Below are 18,898 nucleotides of genomic sequence, written 5' to 3'. Positions count from 1 at the left end.
GCTCAGATGATGGTTAGCATTTTTTAGCAATAAAGTATTTTTTAATTAAGGTATGTATTTTTAGACATAATGCTATTGCACACTTAATAGACTACAGTATAGTGTAAACATAACTTTTATATGCACTGGGAAACCAAAAAATTCGTGTGACTCGCTTTTTTGCGATATTTGCTTTATCGCGGTGGTCTGGAACCGAACCCGCAATATCTCCGAGGTATGCCTGTACATTACACAGCTAGCTACAGTCAAAATATACAAATTTAAAAAAATACAACTATCACACTACCTACCCTCCTGCTATAATTTTGTAGTATGCAAATATCTGGTCCGCCAGCTTGTAGACAAATTGGTCAAAACACAAGTTTACCTGAAAAAAGATTAGAGATATTAATTATATTTAAACAAGAGAGGCGACTTGCCCCCGGCTCTCATTACTCAAAATAAATACAAATAAAGTTAAAAAACTGTCAGGTCTGTTCACATCCTTTTTGTAGTAGTGCTGATGTCAAAATATGCTTGCTTTATGAAAGGATAAAGAGCATTTAGTGTTCTATTAACTGGCCCTCTCTCTGCAAGGAGGGCACCTCCTCTCTCATTCTCGAGGTGTCTTTGCCATGGCTCAGCACTTTTGTTTTTGTATTTTCTTCATCTACTTTGAAGATGTGACTATTGTTCCATTAATGTTACATCACCTATAACATCAGCCTTCCCACCAGGACACAAACCACTTTTTTCCAAATGATCAGATTAACTTACCTCTGCCTCAATTTCATCATACAGGAACTGCTTCTTAAATTTAGTTAATGCATAGTGAGCACTATCATTGTAAAGGTCCAAAGAATAGAGAACATACCTGAATGGAAAAAAATATGGAAAAAGGTTACTTTCTTCAAGTTTCTAGATTTCTTCAAGAAGCTGTAGTTAGAGGAGATCCTACTTCAAAGTATACATAATCCCATAATCCCCACGCATACAAGAAAAGAGTTTGCTATTGTTTAACAATCGTGCCTATCATGTCCATTGGGGCCATCATGTGCCCTGTACCTCCTAAAGTCCTGCACAAGGGCAAGAAAAGCAGAGCAAACAGAATGCCACCACAGTCCCTTCATCTGTCATAGTATGTTAGCTGAATAACATGAGAAGTAGGAATGGAAGGACAGCTCATGGGATCCACACTGAGAACAGCAACTCTAAACTACTGTTACCATAGAGCAACTGTTTCTTCTTCAAATATATGTCAGTACAGATCCCACAATAAGAGATGGCCAAGAAATTTCTCTGCAGGTTGGCAGGAATTAGTTTAAAGTTCTACCAGTCGAACAGTATATGTAGCACTTCTCTCAACATCTCTGGAAAGCACCTGATAATGCTTCGCTGCTTATTTAGACTGTAAACTGAATGGTGCCTCTGTTTGCAGGAGACCTCTGACTGGCTCCAGAATGCCCTCATTGGTGAACGGAGAGCTCCTGGCAGAGGACATCATGATCAAGGCACCAAGGAATTTATTCAGTCTTTTCTGTATGACCATCCAGTGTCTGCAACACAGGTTAGAAGACACCAAAATATTTTAAAACTCCTCAAACTTAAGAGCACAGGCTGGTTCATCTACAATAAGGGTGATTCTTTTGGTGGAAATTGGTTCTCTTGTTCTGCTGATACAGTTCCTGGGTGCAGTACCAGCCTCTGGCTCTGGTGATTTCACAGGGGAGACCGATCTCCTCCTCCTCTTCTTCATCAGCCTACTGGATCAAGGTCTGTGTGATGCTCTTCACCAGTGCCAGTACTGGTAATACTGGCTCACTTAATCCTGTTCCAGTAGCGAAGGACTCGGATAGGCTGTCCTTGGAGGAGTGATGTCTTTCCTCTTCTTTCTACAGGGTAGTTCCTCTCTATTTGGAGTTACGCCTGGCCTTTGCTTGGCCCTTGTTTTTAACTTGGTCAGCAAAGCAATGCCAAGAGTTCATGTACTCATGCACCAGCACCTCTGACACCTTCCATGTTCATTCCCCACTGAGTTCTGATAGATTGCTTAAGCAAGTAAAGTTTTACTTATGTTTCTTAACTTACAAGTCATTTGCAAAAATGATTTAGAGATTCAGTGCTTTTCAGGGATATGGTTCTCCCACAGACAAGAGAGGCATTGGCTATCCCTGTCATTCAGCTGGCTAAGCCCACTGCAGGTCACGCAAGGCTTCAACAACTTCAACATTTGGAGGCCACCAGGTGAGACATTTCTTCAAAAGATTAAATATAGAAATTGAACTCAAAGGCCGCATCCTGATGAGTGCAGCCGTGAGGAATGTGGCGCTGCAGACATGTCTACAGTGGCACATAGCACAAGGTGGGAGCACAGTGGAATCCACACTCAAGTATGCTTGGAGAATACTTGCAGTTTGTAAAATGTTTTGTGAACATGACAGCAAAAAAGAAGTGATCATTAAAAAACTGCAGTTCTTTGTAATTCAGCCCACCTGAGAAGATCAGTATAGAAGAAAAACAAGTCAACTACACTGCCACAAAAAATCCAACTCCCAAATGCCACCAAAGGAATGAACCTTACAAGAAGATTTGACAAACACCCAGTGGACAAGTTTGACCTAGCTTACAAATCTGCCATAGTTAACAAGCTCCCCTGCCCCTTATGTTAGAAACAGAGGTTACACATAAACTAGTTTAAGTGATGAGAAACTGGTTTAAACCTTTAACAGAACCAAATTTCAGTGTACATAAACCAGTTTCAAAATGGCTGATACCAGTTTGAGATAAGCCTGGTTGAATGTAGTATGAGACTTAACTGATTGCGGTAGAACCAGTTCATGGAACTTCTGTCCCAGACCTCTGCCTGGTTTAATTTAAACCCCCAGCATGCCGGCATGCTCTGCAGCCCTGGGCAGGGCGGGGGGCATGAGCAGATGCCAGCCTCCTTAAGGTGAAGGAGGCAGGGAAGAGATTTATTCCCCGCTCCCTCCTGTGTCCCACCAGCATGGACCACAGTTGGGGCCTTCCAGGCACAGGCACATGCACAGAGGACCGTATCAGGATCTGCACTCCCTCACTGCTGTAGGGCCAGGTACATGGCCAGGCACCAGCTGACATGGCTCCCTGAGGCAAAGGGGGCAGGGAGGGAGTTTATTCCTCCCCTACCCCTGGGACCCCAGCCAGGGTCTGCCTGGCTGAGGCAGAGCAACCCCTGTAAGGCATTCCCCTCCCCTTGTCAGCATGGGAGCAGCAGAGGGCATGGCCAGCCCCAGCAGTAGCCTCAAGTGAAGTGGCCACAGAGGGGGTTTAATTCCCCCCTCCCTGTCCCACCAGCACAGACCTGAGCCAGGGTCTGCATGGTGCTCTACCCTCATTGCTGCAATTGCAGGGGCAGAGGCATGGACAGATGCCAGCTGGCATGGCCCCCTGAGAGAAAGGGGGCAGGGAGGAGGTTTATTCCCCCTATGCCCTCTCTACACCTGGGGGACCCCAGTCAGGTCTCCGAGCCCCAACCACCACCTCTGCTGATCACGCCTTGCATGGGACAAGTAGCAGAATAAGACCCCTCCCTGCCTCCTTTGCCAGATGCCAGAGGGATGGCAGAAATAAATCCCCTTCCTGCTCCCTTCACCTAAAGGGGCCCTGCCGGCCAGCCTCTGCCCAGCCGGCCAGCCTCTGCCCAGCCCTACTGCTGGGGCGTTAAGTGGGGAGTGACTCTGACGGGGCAGCAGCCCCTGTGATGGTGTCCCAAAAGTTCAAGTCTTTTCCCAGCAGGGGGGCTGTGCTGTAGGCGGGAGCAGGGCAGGACAGACCTGCCACAGACTGCATGGGGCAAGCGGTGGCAGCATGCTGGGGGGGCAGGGGGGTTGGAGGAGCTACGGCCACCCCCTAAGCCCCAGTGTCCCACATAGTCTGCAGCAGGTCTGCCCGCCCCACTCCTGCCCAGAGCGCAGCCTCCCCACCGGGAAGAGGCTTGTACTCCTGGGACACCATCACAGGGGCTGCTGCCCCAAGAGGATCGTTCCCCCTTCACCGCTCCAGCAGCAGGTTCAGGGGCATGGCCAGAGGCTGGCTGGAATGCCCCGCTTAAGCAAAGGAGACAGAGAGGGAGTTTATTTCTCCCCTCCCTACAGCATCTGGTGATAGGGGCAGGGAGGGGGCTTATTCTGCTGCTTGTTCCATGCAGGGAGTGATCAGCAGAGTTTCGTGATAAAAAAAAATCGTGTTTCATGGATCATGTTTTCTGTGATTAAAAAAAAACCAAACCCACAAATTCTCCAATAAAAATCCCAAAATCCATGGTTAAAATTAAATGCCCCCTACAGCCATGCTGTTGTCCCTCACTCCCTCCCACAGCCCCGCTTGTGCCCCTTGCTCCCCATCCACAGCCCCGCTGAAGGGGTCCCCCAGCTGCCAGGGCTATGGGGCCAGGGACCCAGGTCCACAGCCCCCTGCCCTCAATGGAAGGCAGTGGCTGCTACAGCAGGAGCATGAGCCAGTTCCCCCCGCACTGTGCCTGCCACAGGCTCAGGCGGGGCCAGCTCCCAGTGGCAGTATGCACTCCTGGGGGGGTAGGGGGGGGACCCATGCCCCCCCGATCTGTGTAGGGGGTGGGAGCAGGGCAGATGTGCACTGCCCCACGCATGCAGAGAAAGTGTGGCCAGGGCAGCACAGAGCTTGCAGCGGCAGGCAGCTTTCATGCATGGCCCCACTGTGCCCTGCTGTGCCAGTCACACACGCTGTGCTCTGGAGAGTCTGGGGGAGGGCAGCAGGGCAGGGAGCACAGCGTTTGTCACCCAGGGTTTGCAGCTGGCCGGGCACTCTGGCTGAGAGGGGGTTTGCAGCCTGCCTGCTCCCAGCCAGAGTGCTCCGCCAGCTGCAAAACCCTCCTCCCAGCCCGAGTGCCCAGCTGGGGAGTGCCCAAGCTGGCTGGGGGCTGAGGGAGCTGGGAGGTTTGCAGCCAGCCAAGCACTTTGGCCAGGTGTGGGGAGGCTGCAAACCCCCTCCCAGCCACAGTGCCTAGCTAGCTCCAAACCTCCCCGCTCCTTCAGCCCCTAGCCAGCTTCCCCCCGCAGCCCAGGTCCACAACCCCTAAGCCCCACTCACCTCCAGCAAGAAGAGCAAGTCTGAAGCAGCCCCTGGTAAGCGTGAGTGTTGGGCCCTGCCCTTCCCTTCACCTCTCAGCAGGGTTGAGGGTTTCCCTGCCCCTTTTGCAAAAAGCTCTTGCAGGCTGGAACTCAGCCAGCCTGCAAAGCTCTTTGCAAAGGGGGGAAAATCAATGGGTTTCTCTTCTAAAAGGGAAAATTCATGTTTTCTCTAATAAAAATGGGAAATCTGTGGTTTTCTCTGTTTTTCCATGGGAAATGGAAAACCAGGATCCCTGGCGATCAGTAAAAGTGGCGGTCAGGGCTAGCAAGCCCTGGCTGCAGCCTCCCAGCAGTAGAGGGGGCAGAGGGGAGAATAAACTCCTTCCCTGCCCCCTTTGTCTCGGGGGGCCATGCTAGCTGGCATCTGGCCACGCCCCTGCAGCAATGAGGGTAGAGCCCCATGCAGACCTTGGCTCAGGTCCATGCTGCTGGGACAGGGAGGGGTTAATCCCCCCCCTCCCTGGCCAGTTCACTTGAGGCTACTGCTGGGGTTGGCCAAGCACTCCCCCCAACCCCCACCCCAGCTTCCCTGCAGCCAAGGGCATGCTCTAGAGCCCCCCACCCCCCCAGCTTCTGGCCTGAGTCACTTTAGGCATGTGCCTGCATTTCCCAAGTCAGAAGTGAATGCCAGGCTCCAGATTTTTGAACATCTGTCCCTAGCCTTATAGTCTATAGTCCAAGTGGTCCCAAGTGAACTTTCCAACAGTAAAGCAAATATAAACCAATGCACTATACCCCCTTGTTTCTGTAGCAAGCAGAAAACCTAAACAAATGCTCCAAGACTTTGTTATTTTCTTGGCCTCCATCCTTTTCATCATGGTTGAGACCTCCACAGTCCAGAGATGGGATTTCAAATGGGGATTTTCCAAAAGACCCAACGGTATTAGCTGCCATATGGCTAAGACTACAGTACTTAGAAGCTACTGGCCTCAAAAATATCAAAGTTACCCATTTCATTGTTATTCACTTTAGTAGAAGGTGTGGGAAGCTGGATTGAGTGAAACCCATGTGGAATTATTTGGGTTTTAATGCAGAGGGGAGAAAGAAGGAGATGCAAGAAATCTGGGAAAGAGAAAAGTAAAAGGACAAGAAATAGCTACAGATGCATTTTCCTACTGTGCAATGATGTGACAGGGAGGTATTTAAAGATTAGAAAAGAACAAAGTTTAGCTAATTGCATAAAGATCACATCTGCTTCTTTATGAAAACTTCCTATTGATACAAGAACCTGTGGATTGTTGTCCTAAGATCTTTAATGATGGTACACACTTCAAAAAAAAAAAAAAAAGGTTATTTTAATCGCTCCATAAAATAGCTGACATCCATGATTTAAATCTGGAGAGACAGTGCATCAGCAGAACAACTTAGTTGAATGTCTTCATGCTTTTTACAGGAAATAGTTTAAAAATCTGGTATTTAAAACAAACAAGCAAGCAAGAAAATAAGAGAACCGAGATTTTGTTCCTCCAGATTTAAATAACAGCTGGAAAATTCACTATCAGCCAAGTCCCAGAGTTTGTTTCTTATCAGACATTTACCACGTTCTTTTTAATAAGCACAAGAATTAAGATGGATGGAGTGGAAAACCAGTCACAGTATGTCCACACAACATGAACTTTCATAGGACTTGACCTGAAGATCCATAAGAAGCAAGTAAATAGGAAATCTCAGAAATAAAAATAAACATGAAATATTACAATCAGGTCTGTCTCAAGAGTAGACAGAAACAGTAACAGTAATAGTACTTAATCATTTCAGTTTCTTTTACCTTACACATAGGCTTTGGATGCTGGAAAATATAATGATTCAATTCACTTCTGTTTCTTTGATGACCCTGTATTGACAGGATTCCTATATATCCATCTCAAGACTTAGTACACGGAGTGCAATTTAAATCACTACATTTTCTTCTTATGGTCTTGTCCTATCTCATAAATATCCTTTCATGTCTATTATACTTCCATATAGCTTAAGTCCTGTTGCCTTTGAAGTTAATCAGAGTTTAACTACTGACTTCAAAGAATATCAACTTGCAGCCATAAGTTCAGGTGCCAGCAAAGCAACACTTAAGAGTTCATCTCAGAATGAGTTTAGCCTGCCTGTGTCTCAAAGGACTAATATCATTGAACCCTTGGGAACTTGCATGCACCAAGCCATGCCAAGATAAAAGAGCAGGCATCTAGGAAAGAAAAGATCTTCAAACATAAATCTTTATCACACTTCCTCAGCATTGGCTTGAGGACACCTGTTAAGGCAAGGAGTTGGTAACAGAATGATATTTACAATCATTTCAGTGAGGGAGCGCAGATAAGACTTACTCCATCATTGATGCCTCTTTGGTCTCCAGAATATGGTCAGTCAGAATCCAAGGCATTGACATTTCAATAGGAAACTGGATTCTTCTGCCCATGGTCAACTCTAAGAAGAACTCTCTGAACCACAACTGGGACAGGTCACAGCACTGCTGCAGAGTTTCTTTCAGAATAAATGACACAACATTATTATATTTCTCATATGAAAGACATTTGTAAAATGATAAAACTGTGATGCTGATGATGCAATGTGAAACTAAGAAGCAGGTGAGGTACTAGAGCTAAGGTAAGCCAAATGCACAAATCAATTTCAGATGTAAAGCCAGTGAGGTTTTTAAATAGCTCTCAACATACAAATACACCCAGAGTGAGCCACTAACACCCCCAAGTGTTTTACTACAGAAAATACTGCCATTGTGGGCCAGCAGCAAAACTACATGATGCCCCTCTCCACTAGACAAGTGATTTTATTCCCAACCCCGTCAGAGTGCTTTAAAAACAGCCTTCAGTTCATGGTACGACAGTCAGAAAAGGCAGGCAAGATTGTGTTGTAACAATCATCACCATTTCAACCATCAGATTAAGCAGCAGGATTTACTTGCCCTTTTGACCTTCACTTATTAGGAGAGCAGGGAACAAGACACAAATAAGGGAGGGACTGGAACTTGGAAGAACTCCAAGGGCACCCTGTCAAGGAGGTCAGAAGATTTCTTCTGCATCTCCAAGAAAAGTACACAAAATAGGCAATATTTGCAAAAGACTAGAGGACCAAATCAAAGATGAACATTTTTCTAAGCAAACACAATGCTGTTTATGGAAAGCATTAGTACTAGAATTAGCAAGCCTCCCTCCTCTGAGAGCCAGCGGATCCAGTAACAAAATAAAGATGCAAGACAATACAACATGGTGATGACAAAAACTAGATACATTCAGTGTCAGTAGGTGAATCCACGAGGATAATATGTTTCCGATTACAAGTGACTGAACACAGAAGGGGCTACTAAACTGATACTAAATTTAGTATGATTTGGTTACTCTTCCCTAGAAAAAAAAATAATTTCTTGAATTTTTGCTATTTATACTGGCTTGATGCTTATGTCCCTTATTATATTAAAAAAAGAGGCATCAGTTAAAAAAAACTAAAACACAAACAAACACAACATTAAGCACAACACATATGGCTAGGCAAAACTCGGCTGAACACTTCCTTTGTATGGTTTCAAAGTTCTGACAGGCCAATGTTTTATGAGGACAAAGAAAAGTTCCTTGGTTTAGGCAATCGGAAACATTTTCCAGGTTGTGTTAAAGGTGTTAGGACATGCTAGGCTGGACACTGATCATCTACATATCTTACCACTGAAATTTATCAAATGAGTGTAGAAGAAAGACTCGCGATGAAATTTTTCTATGTCCAATATGGTGGGCCCCTCAAGGCTACTTCTCAAGGTTTTCTTGGAACCACTTTTGTCAGCAATGAGGGACTCTAACATAGTTCTCACCATGTAAAGCTGTATCATTAAAGGAAAAATACGTGGCAGAGGGGGGAAAAAAAGGAAAATACACACGGTACATTAGTCAAGTAACACTGAGAAATACTAATCAGAAAGTGACTGCTCCACTGTAAACTGAAACCATCGGGACAAAAGCAGTGCCTTTCTCCTAAAGGAGAAAAGAGACTGTTATAGTCCAACCCAACTCAAATGCCTAACCAAGTTAAGGGAGTCTCCAGTAATATGCAGAAATAGACAATTTGCAGTGGAACAGTTCACACACCACAAAATTAAAATAATAAGCAATGTCTTACCACCAAAGTTTAAAAGAGGTGGATAGATGTACGACTGCCTCAGAAACTTGTTTGCCACATGCAATAGCTTTTCCATTCCCAGAGACTTGAGCTGCTTCAACAGCTCAGCAGAGTTTAAGGACTCTGTCATAGTGCGAAACATGTAGAGCTAAAAACCAACAGACAGGGAGAGGCAGGGGAGAGAGAATCCATTAATAAAAAACATGTGAGTAAATAAGGAAAGGGAAATAGAAGCAGATAAAAATGTGCATTAGTATGTTAAAAATTAAAAGCAATATAGTAAGCATGGTGAGGGAAACATTCACTTCTTATGTAAGTAGGCATGTATCTTCATATGGCCAAGTCATTTTGTGAGCATCTTATCTGAAGCTCATTAAAAGCCAATGAAAAAGACTTCCACTGATTTTTAATAAGTATTGAATCTGGATTTAGTCGATTACCTTCTTTATCAAAAGATTTTACAAAGATTTCTCAGTGCAATTAATACAGCACATTATTAATTTGAAATTGCATAAAACTGACATAACTGTCACCTAATAGTTAATATAAACTGTTTCCCTCTTCAGCCAAAAAAGGGTTAGGTCCAAGAATAGAGAAAGGACAGAAGAAAGCATATTAAATCAGTTTGCAACAGACAGTTAAACAAAGTCCTTAAACAAATGAAAGTAAGAGAAAAAATACTGGTGGCAATATACAAAACCAAATTATTATTAGAACAAACAGGTTGATCTGATTAAACAGAATTGTCACCAAACACCTTTCAGAACATTTTTTTTCCTAAACCCATTTAATCATCCATAAATAATACTGAAGAATTACCTACATAGGATGTTAGGAATTACCATGGCTTTATTTATAAATCACAACTCCCCCCATTTTACCTGCAAAAATGCTCAGAGTTCAATCAACTATAAGTGTGCAACCAGAAAAACCAGCATTCTCAGAACAGAGAAAGAGTGGAATCCCATACAGAATGGAAGAAGAGGCAAGTTTCTATACATGGGGCTTTAGTGTTTCCTGCAAAGAATATCTGAAAATACTGCTTAAGATTAGGGAGGGCAAACGTGAGATCAGTTTCAAGGGGAATTTCCATACACCATAAGGCAAAGGCTACAAAATTAAGGGATAAAAAGGTAGAAACAAAAGTAATCCAAGTGCACAATATCCATCAGACAAAGCACAAGGATAGAAGGCAAACATATAGCATGTCCTGTAGATTGGGACCCACCCAATTCGTAAAGTTGCCAACCCTCCCGGATTGGCCGGGAGTCTACCGGAATCGGCATCGATCTCCCAGTGACTACTGAAAGCAACCAGGGAGACTGATATTGTGAATGGGTCGAACAGTACAATTAATGACATTATGTCATGCTGGGGAAAAAAAAAACTCTCCCAGAACAGCTTCAGCCAGAGTTGGCAACCCTGCCAATTTGCAATTTTGCATTGCCCGTAAAATAAAATAAAATAAAAATAAAAAACAATTAAAAATAAAAATAAAATTGCTGGCTCCCAGTGGGGAGCTGGGACAAAGGTGAACAGCCAAGGTGGCAGCCACCCCTAGCCCTTGCCACTGATTGAATGAAGAGACTACCCATCACACAGCTCCACCCGTCTTGGCCAACCAACGGCGAAGGGCAGGGCTGCATGACAAGCAGCCCTATTGGCCAATCAGCAGTGAAAGTTGGGGCCACTATGAAAATAGCAGCCGGCCCCACAATCTGCGTGTGAAATCGGATGCCTGCCTCCTGGATTTTGGCAGGTCCCTACCTATAGATTGACTGGATTTCAAGAAAACAAGGACAATTTAGTCTGGAAGGAAGGGAAACAAGCTGAGAAAGAATTCAATCATCTCTAAAAAGGAAAAAAAAAAAAGGAGGCATAGATTTAATGTATGAGCATTTCTCTGGAATAAGCTGAACTTATGGAAGTGTAATACCTTGGGAAAGAACTACCAGAGAAGAAAATAGCTAGACCACCCTAGAAAGAGAATTTGGCATAATCCAAAATTTATAATGCTTTAAATTGCTTTATATTTAGATATGTATAAAACTGAAATTTTGAAAAAATCTAAAATCCATTCCAGATTTGGAAAGGGCTCAACAGTTAAAAAAAACAAAAACAAAACAAAAAACAATACGTTACCATGACCCAAGCACCATAATCACCACAGAGAAAAAACATGAAAATACCTGGGTACTAGAAGGTCCAACTGCTCGCCTTGGAACTTTGATGTCGAAACCACTTTTGGGGTCTTTTTCTCCTCTTAATGCTGGGTCATTAAATGGCTCATGTCCTGCTTCCCAGTCACAAACTGTCTTTCTAATGGCCTGAAGAACACTAAAAACACAATCCAAAATACTTTAGTATTCAGAAAAATGTAAATGCAAGCTTCACAACCACAACCACATGAGATCAGATCTCCAAAAGGGGCTATATTTTAGCAAATATTGTTCCAAGTGATACTTCAAGAGTACCATATTTAATCAAGTACAATACGAGGTCTCCGCCTCCCCCATCCCCTCCCCTGCAATCAGCATGGGGAAAAAAGCCCCTCAATTATATCTGCATACAAGGACACCGTATTAAATATATTGTCCGTCATTGAACTGATGCCAAAAGCAGTATATGATCAGTAATGGAAACCAACTATTAAGCTAATTAAATGCAGCCAACACTAAGTGTGTCCACTTAGTAGTTTATTCAATTAGTGCACATGAATAAACTCTGGAGCTTATTGCTCCATAGTTTTGTGCTCCCAGGCATGCCATGTGAACATGTGCCCAGGACCAACAAATTTCGGAGCAATTAGCTCCAGAGTTTATTCATGCGCAGCACATGGAGCCTAGTCAGAGAAGCCAACTAGGCTGGCAGGGGACCCTGAGAGTCAGTCTGTCAACCCAGGGCTTTTCCAACCAAGCTCAATATGCTGCAGAGGGACTGGCTGGGACACAAGAGTACTTCAGCACAGGGCTAGGCGGCAGGAAACCCCAGCACTGAAGTATCCTCATGCCCCAGCCAGCCAGTCAGTGTCTGCATGCTCCACAATAGGATAGTACTTGTATTTACACACAGTACGCTGCTGCGGAGTTTACTCATTTCGTGTGCCCTCGTAGAGCCACAGGTGTAGAGGCCGAGACATTTATTGCACAGTTAATTAGTCAATTGCACAGTAAGCGTCTCGTATAGGTAAGCCCACTGAGCATGACTATAAAATACACAACTTATGCTGGGCAAACATGCTGATGGATAGGTTAGTGCAGCCCAGTTGAATAAGATGTATGCTAGTGCCCACTGAGCACTGCCCACCCCAACACTGACTCATTCAAGTCATAATGAGCCACTATATTTTATACATTTTTACTTCACTCCCTCTTCATTCCCACAGCTGAGCTGTGCCATTCTTTTCCATTTCCAATGATTCCTGTTTCTTCACCAACCTCAAATGTCTCACAAACCACCAAATGGAGGCCCAACCTTCACCAAGAATCTGTCACCTCAGCCTCCCTCAGCCTGTTGCATATGATTAATATGGCGCCACCTTCCATGAGGTGGAGCCAGACCCAGGTTGCTCTGAATCTCATCTCCATATAAATTTCTGGAGGATCCCAGGACTCATGACAGAAACGCCTGGTTCCAAATTATGAGTGGAGCATCATTATCACATGGATCCTCTGCGTGGGGCATCTGGAATACACATACATACTGAGAAATGATGAGCTGTAGGGTCACCATGACCTGAAATACTGTTGGGACCAACCTAACTATACAGCAAGTTGCAAGTCTCTTGGTTTTGGACTAATATCATACATAGTAGGTGCACCTACACGTGCGTTTTACTGTGGAGTAGACTAATTATCTCTGCAGTAAAGCATCGCTATCTACACATGCGCTGGTATTAAGGCTCAGTAAATTCATTAGCTCCATCATAAGATAGTACTGTCCACAGCAGTACTCTCTTATAGCGGAGTAATTCGTTGTGCTGAAACGCATGTGGAGATTGTGATGAGCTGGCTGGGGCATGAGGGTGCTAAAGGGCTGGGGTTGCCTGCTAACTGCCCCTCACTTTGGCACCCACATGCCCCAGACAGCCCCTCTACCACCTGACACTACCACCCACAGCCCAGGGCTCACCCCCCATACTCCTGCCAGCCTGGCGTTACTTTGCCCTGACTCAAAGTGCTGCTATCCTGGGCACACGTGTAGGCACTCTGCCCAGGAGCAGTGTACTCTGGCATAAACTGTGCCAGGGTTTATTTTTTCACCTCAGTTGTGTATGTACACGCACCCAGTTTGTATTTACGTATACACAGGTACAAATGTGCTGCTTAAAAGTGTGTTTCTAGAGTACCTGTGCTAAAACTTGCAGTGATTTCAAAAAAGGTAAACTGCATTAGTTCCAGATGAACTAAGTCTATGGGTACTATATGCAAATTGCTGCAGCTGTGTTTATTTCAAGGTCAGTGTTTTCAGATTTTCTCCTCAGTTTTATGTGCTCAGGGAGAGCAGGTTCTGACAATAAGGAAGGGGTGAAGGGGCTGCAGGGGGGAGAAGTTGGGAGGGGCAGAGGGCAAAGGGACTACCTAATACCCAGGTTTATTTTCTCTGCTGTAGCAGTGGAAGCACTACAAATTCAAGGCATATCTCCAATGACTGATTAGATTCTATACCTGGAAAACAAATTTATAAATTTTCCATACACAGAGTCTAATTACTAGGGGGTCATCTTCTATTCAGGGTTGTCTTTATTACAGTAAATACAATATTTAGCTTTTGTCACTGATAGCTAACTTTGGCAATATACAGAGAGATAAATAATTTAGGGCATCATAATTCACTAACATGGAGGCAAACATAAAACAGCATTCAATGACATTTACTGTTGAATAAAGCAGGCCTGAGGAATAAACAGATAATATCAGAGAAAGCTCCTGTTTTCAAATATTTTAGTAAAGATTACAGTAAAGTTAATGATATATTTTAAATTGTCAAAATCCAAAGAGAACAAGATTATTTTGGAATGTAATAAGCATTTAAAAAAACAAAACAAAAACCCTACATGTGAAAGGTTGGAAATACAACCCTCCAAATTCAAAAAGTTCATCAGTTCTAATACCATGAATACTATGTATTGAAATGGACTGCAATCACTTGTTACAAGACTTCTAAACATTGCATAGAATACACAGTGATCAAATGAACTTCACCTCCCACATTCAGACATATAGGAAAATGTTACTTTCAGGGCTCAAAAAAAACATTCTTGCATACCTAGAAGATCTCAGATGGCAAGTTAAATATATTCATTTCATTTATTTAAAAAAGTGACCACAACACACAGTAAAACAATCTATTTGCAAACCTACAGATTTGGAATAATTGGAAGGTTTCTACCATGCCTTGTATTTTTTGTGGAAAATGGAAGAATTTGGCATTAACATGACCAACCAGTCAACAGTGTTCACCTACAAGGTTCTTCAGCAACAGGGTAAATAAAAAAAGTCACGAGTCAACACAACAGTTGGATGCATTAAAACATGGTCAGGAATGGAACTAATGGCTTCCAGGGGAAAGAAGACTGGGTAAGTGGTGAGTAAGGTCAGCAGGCTAAGGCATCATAAAAAGCTGGGGAATAAGTTTACAACAGGACGCCATTTGGGCTGGGGAGCAAAGGACAATACTGAAGTGCTAAGAACAGAGTGAACTACTGAAAAATGAAATACTGAAATCATCCGTGACGCTGCCACCAGCCTCTCTAAAATAAAAAGGAAGGACACTGAAAACGATTAGTGGTATTGGTAGCATTACACTTCATTACCTCTTCTGGTTGTCTGACTTTAAATTAGCAGTCAGCAATGATCCCTCTAAGGTGTAGCGGTCCGTGAGTGTCCCCTGAGTGCGCTGCTTCGGTCCATTCCCAAATTGGTCCCACCTCCCCCTCTTGGTGTGCACCGCTTTGGTCTGCCCCGCAATTGGTTCCCCCTCCTTGAGCTCAGTAGGTAGGTGTGCGTGGGTCCCCCGCTGTTGTGCAGCATGATTTTTCTTTTGTGCATGGCCGCACACGCACGCAGCTTAGAGGGAACACTGGCAGTCAGCACTTTAGACTAAAATACTCAAAAAAAACCCTGGCTTGGGATATGAGAACTAAAGTTTAGATAGGTGAAAGTTAACACTAAGCAATTTTTAAATAGCAGAATATGTGGGGAAAACATCTGGATGGTGGATGAGAATGTGTCATTACCTCTGAATGACATTTTTCTTCTTTTTGATGGCCTGTCTTAATGGTTCTCTAAGTGTGACTTGGGAGAAGTCCTGCAGAGCAGCATAAATGGTATGGCGGATCGCATGATTAAAGACACTTTCCATCCTACCCATCAGCACCTGAAGGCCTTTAATCATAGCAATAACCTGGAGGGAAAAAATACATTACATTATGTATCCATGCATGTGTATGTGCAACAAACTTCTCCTTCAAAACAAAAAAACTACGATCTGATGAAAGAATGGAAAAGTCCAGATCGCAATGAAATAAACAGATTTCTTTTACCTCAACCAGAGCAAATTTCTCCTCACTGGTATAATTGTATCGTGTTGCTCTTTCATACTCTTCCGCATTGTCAGGGCAATCTTTATTTGAGTATTTGTCAGTTGGATGCACTAGCTTCCAGGAATACTACAATGCACACAGGTAAACAAAGCAAGATATATGAAAAAAATGAACTGAAAAAGAAGTGCAACGAAAATCCCAGACAATACCATTATTTAAAAGCAGATATTATTTTAAGCAGACTTTCACCACTCTTAGTGGGGACTTCAAGGTAAAAAAATGCCACATTGCTTTAATATCCTACATTAAGTTCTAAAACAACTTTCTGACAGAAGGTACATAGCAGAATTAATACTTTCCAGAAGATCTCTTTGACAGATTCCTCCAGACTACAGCTTTTATGTACCTGCAGCCTGTTTAGGTTTAAGCTTTGGTACAGGGTATACAGTGTTAAGGCAGGAGTACCAGAGATGCGAGGGGTAACTGCAGCATCCTCTTTCAACTGCTCCCTTATATATTTAAACAAGGTGTTAGCCAAGTCAAAGGTGCAGATTTCTAGTTGCTTCTCTAATTGAAATCTGCTTTCAAGACAAGCTGTTAAAAAGATGGAGAAAAGATGCAACTAAATCATCATACTTATTTCATCTGTTCTTCTCCTTTTCTTTAAAGCAGGGACCAGCCATTTCACAAGTTGCATGCCAGAACAGCCCAGCTCCGGTCCAATGCAGGCCAGGTGGCTTCAGCAGACTGGAGCTGTGCCCACACTATTGCTGCTTCCCTGCCCTTCCCTTCACTCCCTGGCTGCAGTACAGGCACAGCTTCCAGGCAGTAGGTCACTGAACCAGAAGTAGGTAGCTACAAACTACATCTGTGCTGCTGCTTCTTTCTGCTCCCTTTCCTCTCCCCTCCCTCCCCCAAGAACCGGCTCCAGCACAGCTCCCCACTGCCTAGAAGCAATGGCCATGCCACAGTCCAGGGAGGGGGGAAAAAGTGGCACTGATGTGGCCAAACAAAGCCCCCAGTACTGGCACATGGTTGAAATCACCTGGCCTGAGTTGGACTGGAGCTGGGAGGGTGGGGAGAAAGAGCAGCAGTAGCACAGGTACTGCTGAAAACTGCCCAGCCCTAGCACAGCTCTTTGCTGCCTAGCTCTAGCACAGGCATCGGCAAAGCCCCACAGCTCTGCAGGCCAGATGCAGTGGGGCCGTATGTTGCTGACCCCTGCTTTAAAGTGCTTTTCTCCTTTATAATCTCTCTGTTTATTGGCCTTCAAAGCCAATGGGAGTCTTTCCATCCATTTTTGTGGGCTTTAAATAAGGCCCAGGTACAGGGGCAGCCTGGGCCACAGTGCATGCAGCTGGTCCCACCCTGCCCACATGCTCCTGACCAGACTCCATGGAGACTAGCCCCTGGCCTCGGCCCTGGACACAATGCCATCACCAGGGCTCGCACTGCGCTGCTTCACACATTACATCCCACGCCAAGCCAGCAGGTCTGGAGGCTGCCACCCTACGCAGGCATCCCGGGGTGAGCTGTAGGCTGGCATGGCACAAGGGAGCCCCAGCACTGCCTGCCTCCCCAGCCCAGGCCCAGTCCTGGCCACCACTTCCAAGTGTGTGGCAGGGCAAGGATTGACCCCATCCCAAGCAACGTGGAGTCACCACCAAGTCCAACCCCACTTACCCCCACCTGCAGGCCGTGCGCCGCAGGCCAGGGGAAGGGATAGGCAAGGGGAGAGTGGAGGAAGGCTATGTTCCCTGCACTTGGCAGGCTTGGTGGTGAAATGCGCCTGTCCCCTGCCCATTGCCCTCACCATGGGTGCTAGCAGCATCTTCCAGCTCTACCTCAGCCCCGTGCTGTCACCACCACAAGATCCCAGCCTTGGACATAGCACATGGCCACATAGGGAGTCAGAGAGTGCATGGTCAGGTAGGGAGCTGCATCCCAGGCTGAGAGTGAGAGGCAGTGACAGTACAAAGCTAAGCCAAAGCAGAGCTGCAATCCACTCCCTACATGACCCTGCCCAGGGAACCCACACCTGTCACAGGAGTGTGTGGGCAGTGGATCACAGCTCTGACCCAGCCCTGGACCCACACTGTCACCACCCTGTGACCCTGGCGTTGCCCACCTGCCCCACTCCTGAAAACCAGTGCCAGAGGCCCAATCACATATAGGGCGTTTTGGTGAGCTTTTGCAGGGGAGGGCGCTGACCCAGCCCACAACAGCTCAAAATGGGCCGACCCAGCCCACAACAGCTCAAAACTGCCTGTGTGGTCCTCAGACCCAAATACTTGCCCAACCCCGAGTTAGACGCACAGGCAGACATCCTCTCCAAGTTTGTAGGATCCCTCTTCTCTTGGTGGATCAGATTGAGCTGGATCCAGATTTGACAAAACTGCATAAGGCAGCTGCTAAAGCTCTCAATAGGAAGAACTGCAGGGGCATGAGCATCTGCCTAAGTAGAACAAGATTCTCCTCTCTTGGTGTGCATACCTGCCTGCTGCTCTCTGCCAGAATGGGAGCTCTACACAGCCGCTGGGTGGAACAAGACCAGGCTTCCCATTGAGAGAATAAACACAAGATGTATGGGGAACGGACTCTAGAGGTCTTAGAGGTATTTGGAATGAGACAATTTTGGGGTGAACAGGCTTTGGACACTTAAAAAGTAAAGGTAAGATCTGAGCCCACATCTCAGAGCCCCAGCACTAAGGGGAGACACCCTGTTGGACCCAGTGCTGACCATGGGAGATGACCTGGTGAGGGGGCTGTGGGTACTTGACCACCTGGGCGACAGTGATCATCGCTTGCTGGAATTCACCATCCAGCGCAAGGTGGCAAAGGCCTGCAGTAAAGCAGCAGCTCCAGATTTCAGGAAGGCAAACTTCAATATGCTAAGGAGGATAGTTGGGGAAGCGCTGAGGTCCCAGAGGGGAGGGAAGCCAGGTGTCCAAGGAGAGTGGTCGCTCCTTTAGGCGACGATCCTCCAAGCCCAAAGGAAGGTAATCCCTATGAGGACCAAAGGGGGAGGGCACACAAGCCTCCATGGCTCACCAAGAGCATCCGGGAATATCTCCTTGCTAAAAGGGTGGCGTACACCCAATGGAAAGAAGGG

General features: G+C 45.3%; 1 protein-coding gene across 1 annotated transcript in view; it reads right to left on the bottom strand.

Annotated features, from left to right (window-relative positions):
* Positions 1–18,898, bottom strand: part of CYFIP1 (cytoplasmic FMR1 interacting protein 1) — a 129,302-nt gene that overhangs the window by 68,422 nt on the left and 41,982 nt on the right. Inside the window, exons 12-21 of the mRNA XM_019528472.1 lie at positions 16,193–16,380; positions 15,787–15,912; positions 15,481–15,647; positions 11,432–11,579; positions 9,243–9,390; positions 9,009–9,097; positions 8,793–8,946; positions 7,445–7,601; positions 757–853; positions 291–367 (exon numbers count right to left, since the gene is read on the bottom strand). Of these exons, the coding sequence (XP_019384017.1) occupies positions 291–367; positions 757–853; positions 7,445–7,601; positions 8,793–8,946; positions 9,009–9,097; positions 9,243–9,390; positions 11,432–11,579; positions 15,481–15,647; positions 15,787–15,912; positions 16,193–16,380 (1,351 nt within the window). The remainder of the gene's footprint in view (positions 1–290; positions 368–756; positions 854–7,444; positions 7,602–8,792; positions 8,947–9,008; positions 9,098–9,242; positions 9,391–11,431; positions 11,580–15,480; positions 15,648–15,786; positions 15,913–16,192; positions 16,381–18,898) is intronic.

The sequence above is a fragment of the Crocodylus porosus genome, unplaced genomic scaffold (genome assembly GCF_001723895.1).
Source record: "Crocodylus porosus isolate Cpor-Errol unplaced genomic scaffold, CroPor_comp1, whole genome shotgun sequence".
Lineage (NCBI taxonomy): Eukaryota > Metazoa > Chordata > Crocodylia > Crocodylidae > Crocodylus > Crocodylus porosus.
The sequence above is the reverse complement of the archived record's forward strand: the minus strand, read 5'-3'. Positions and strand labels throughout refer to the sequence as shown.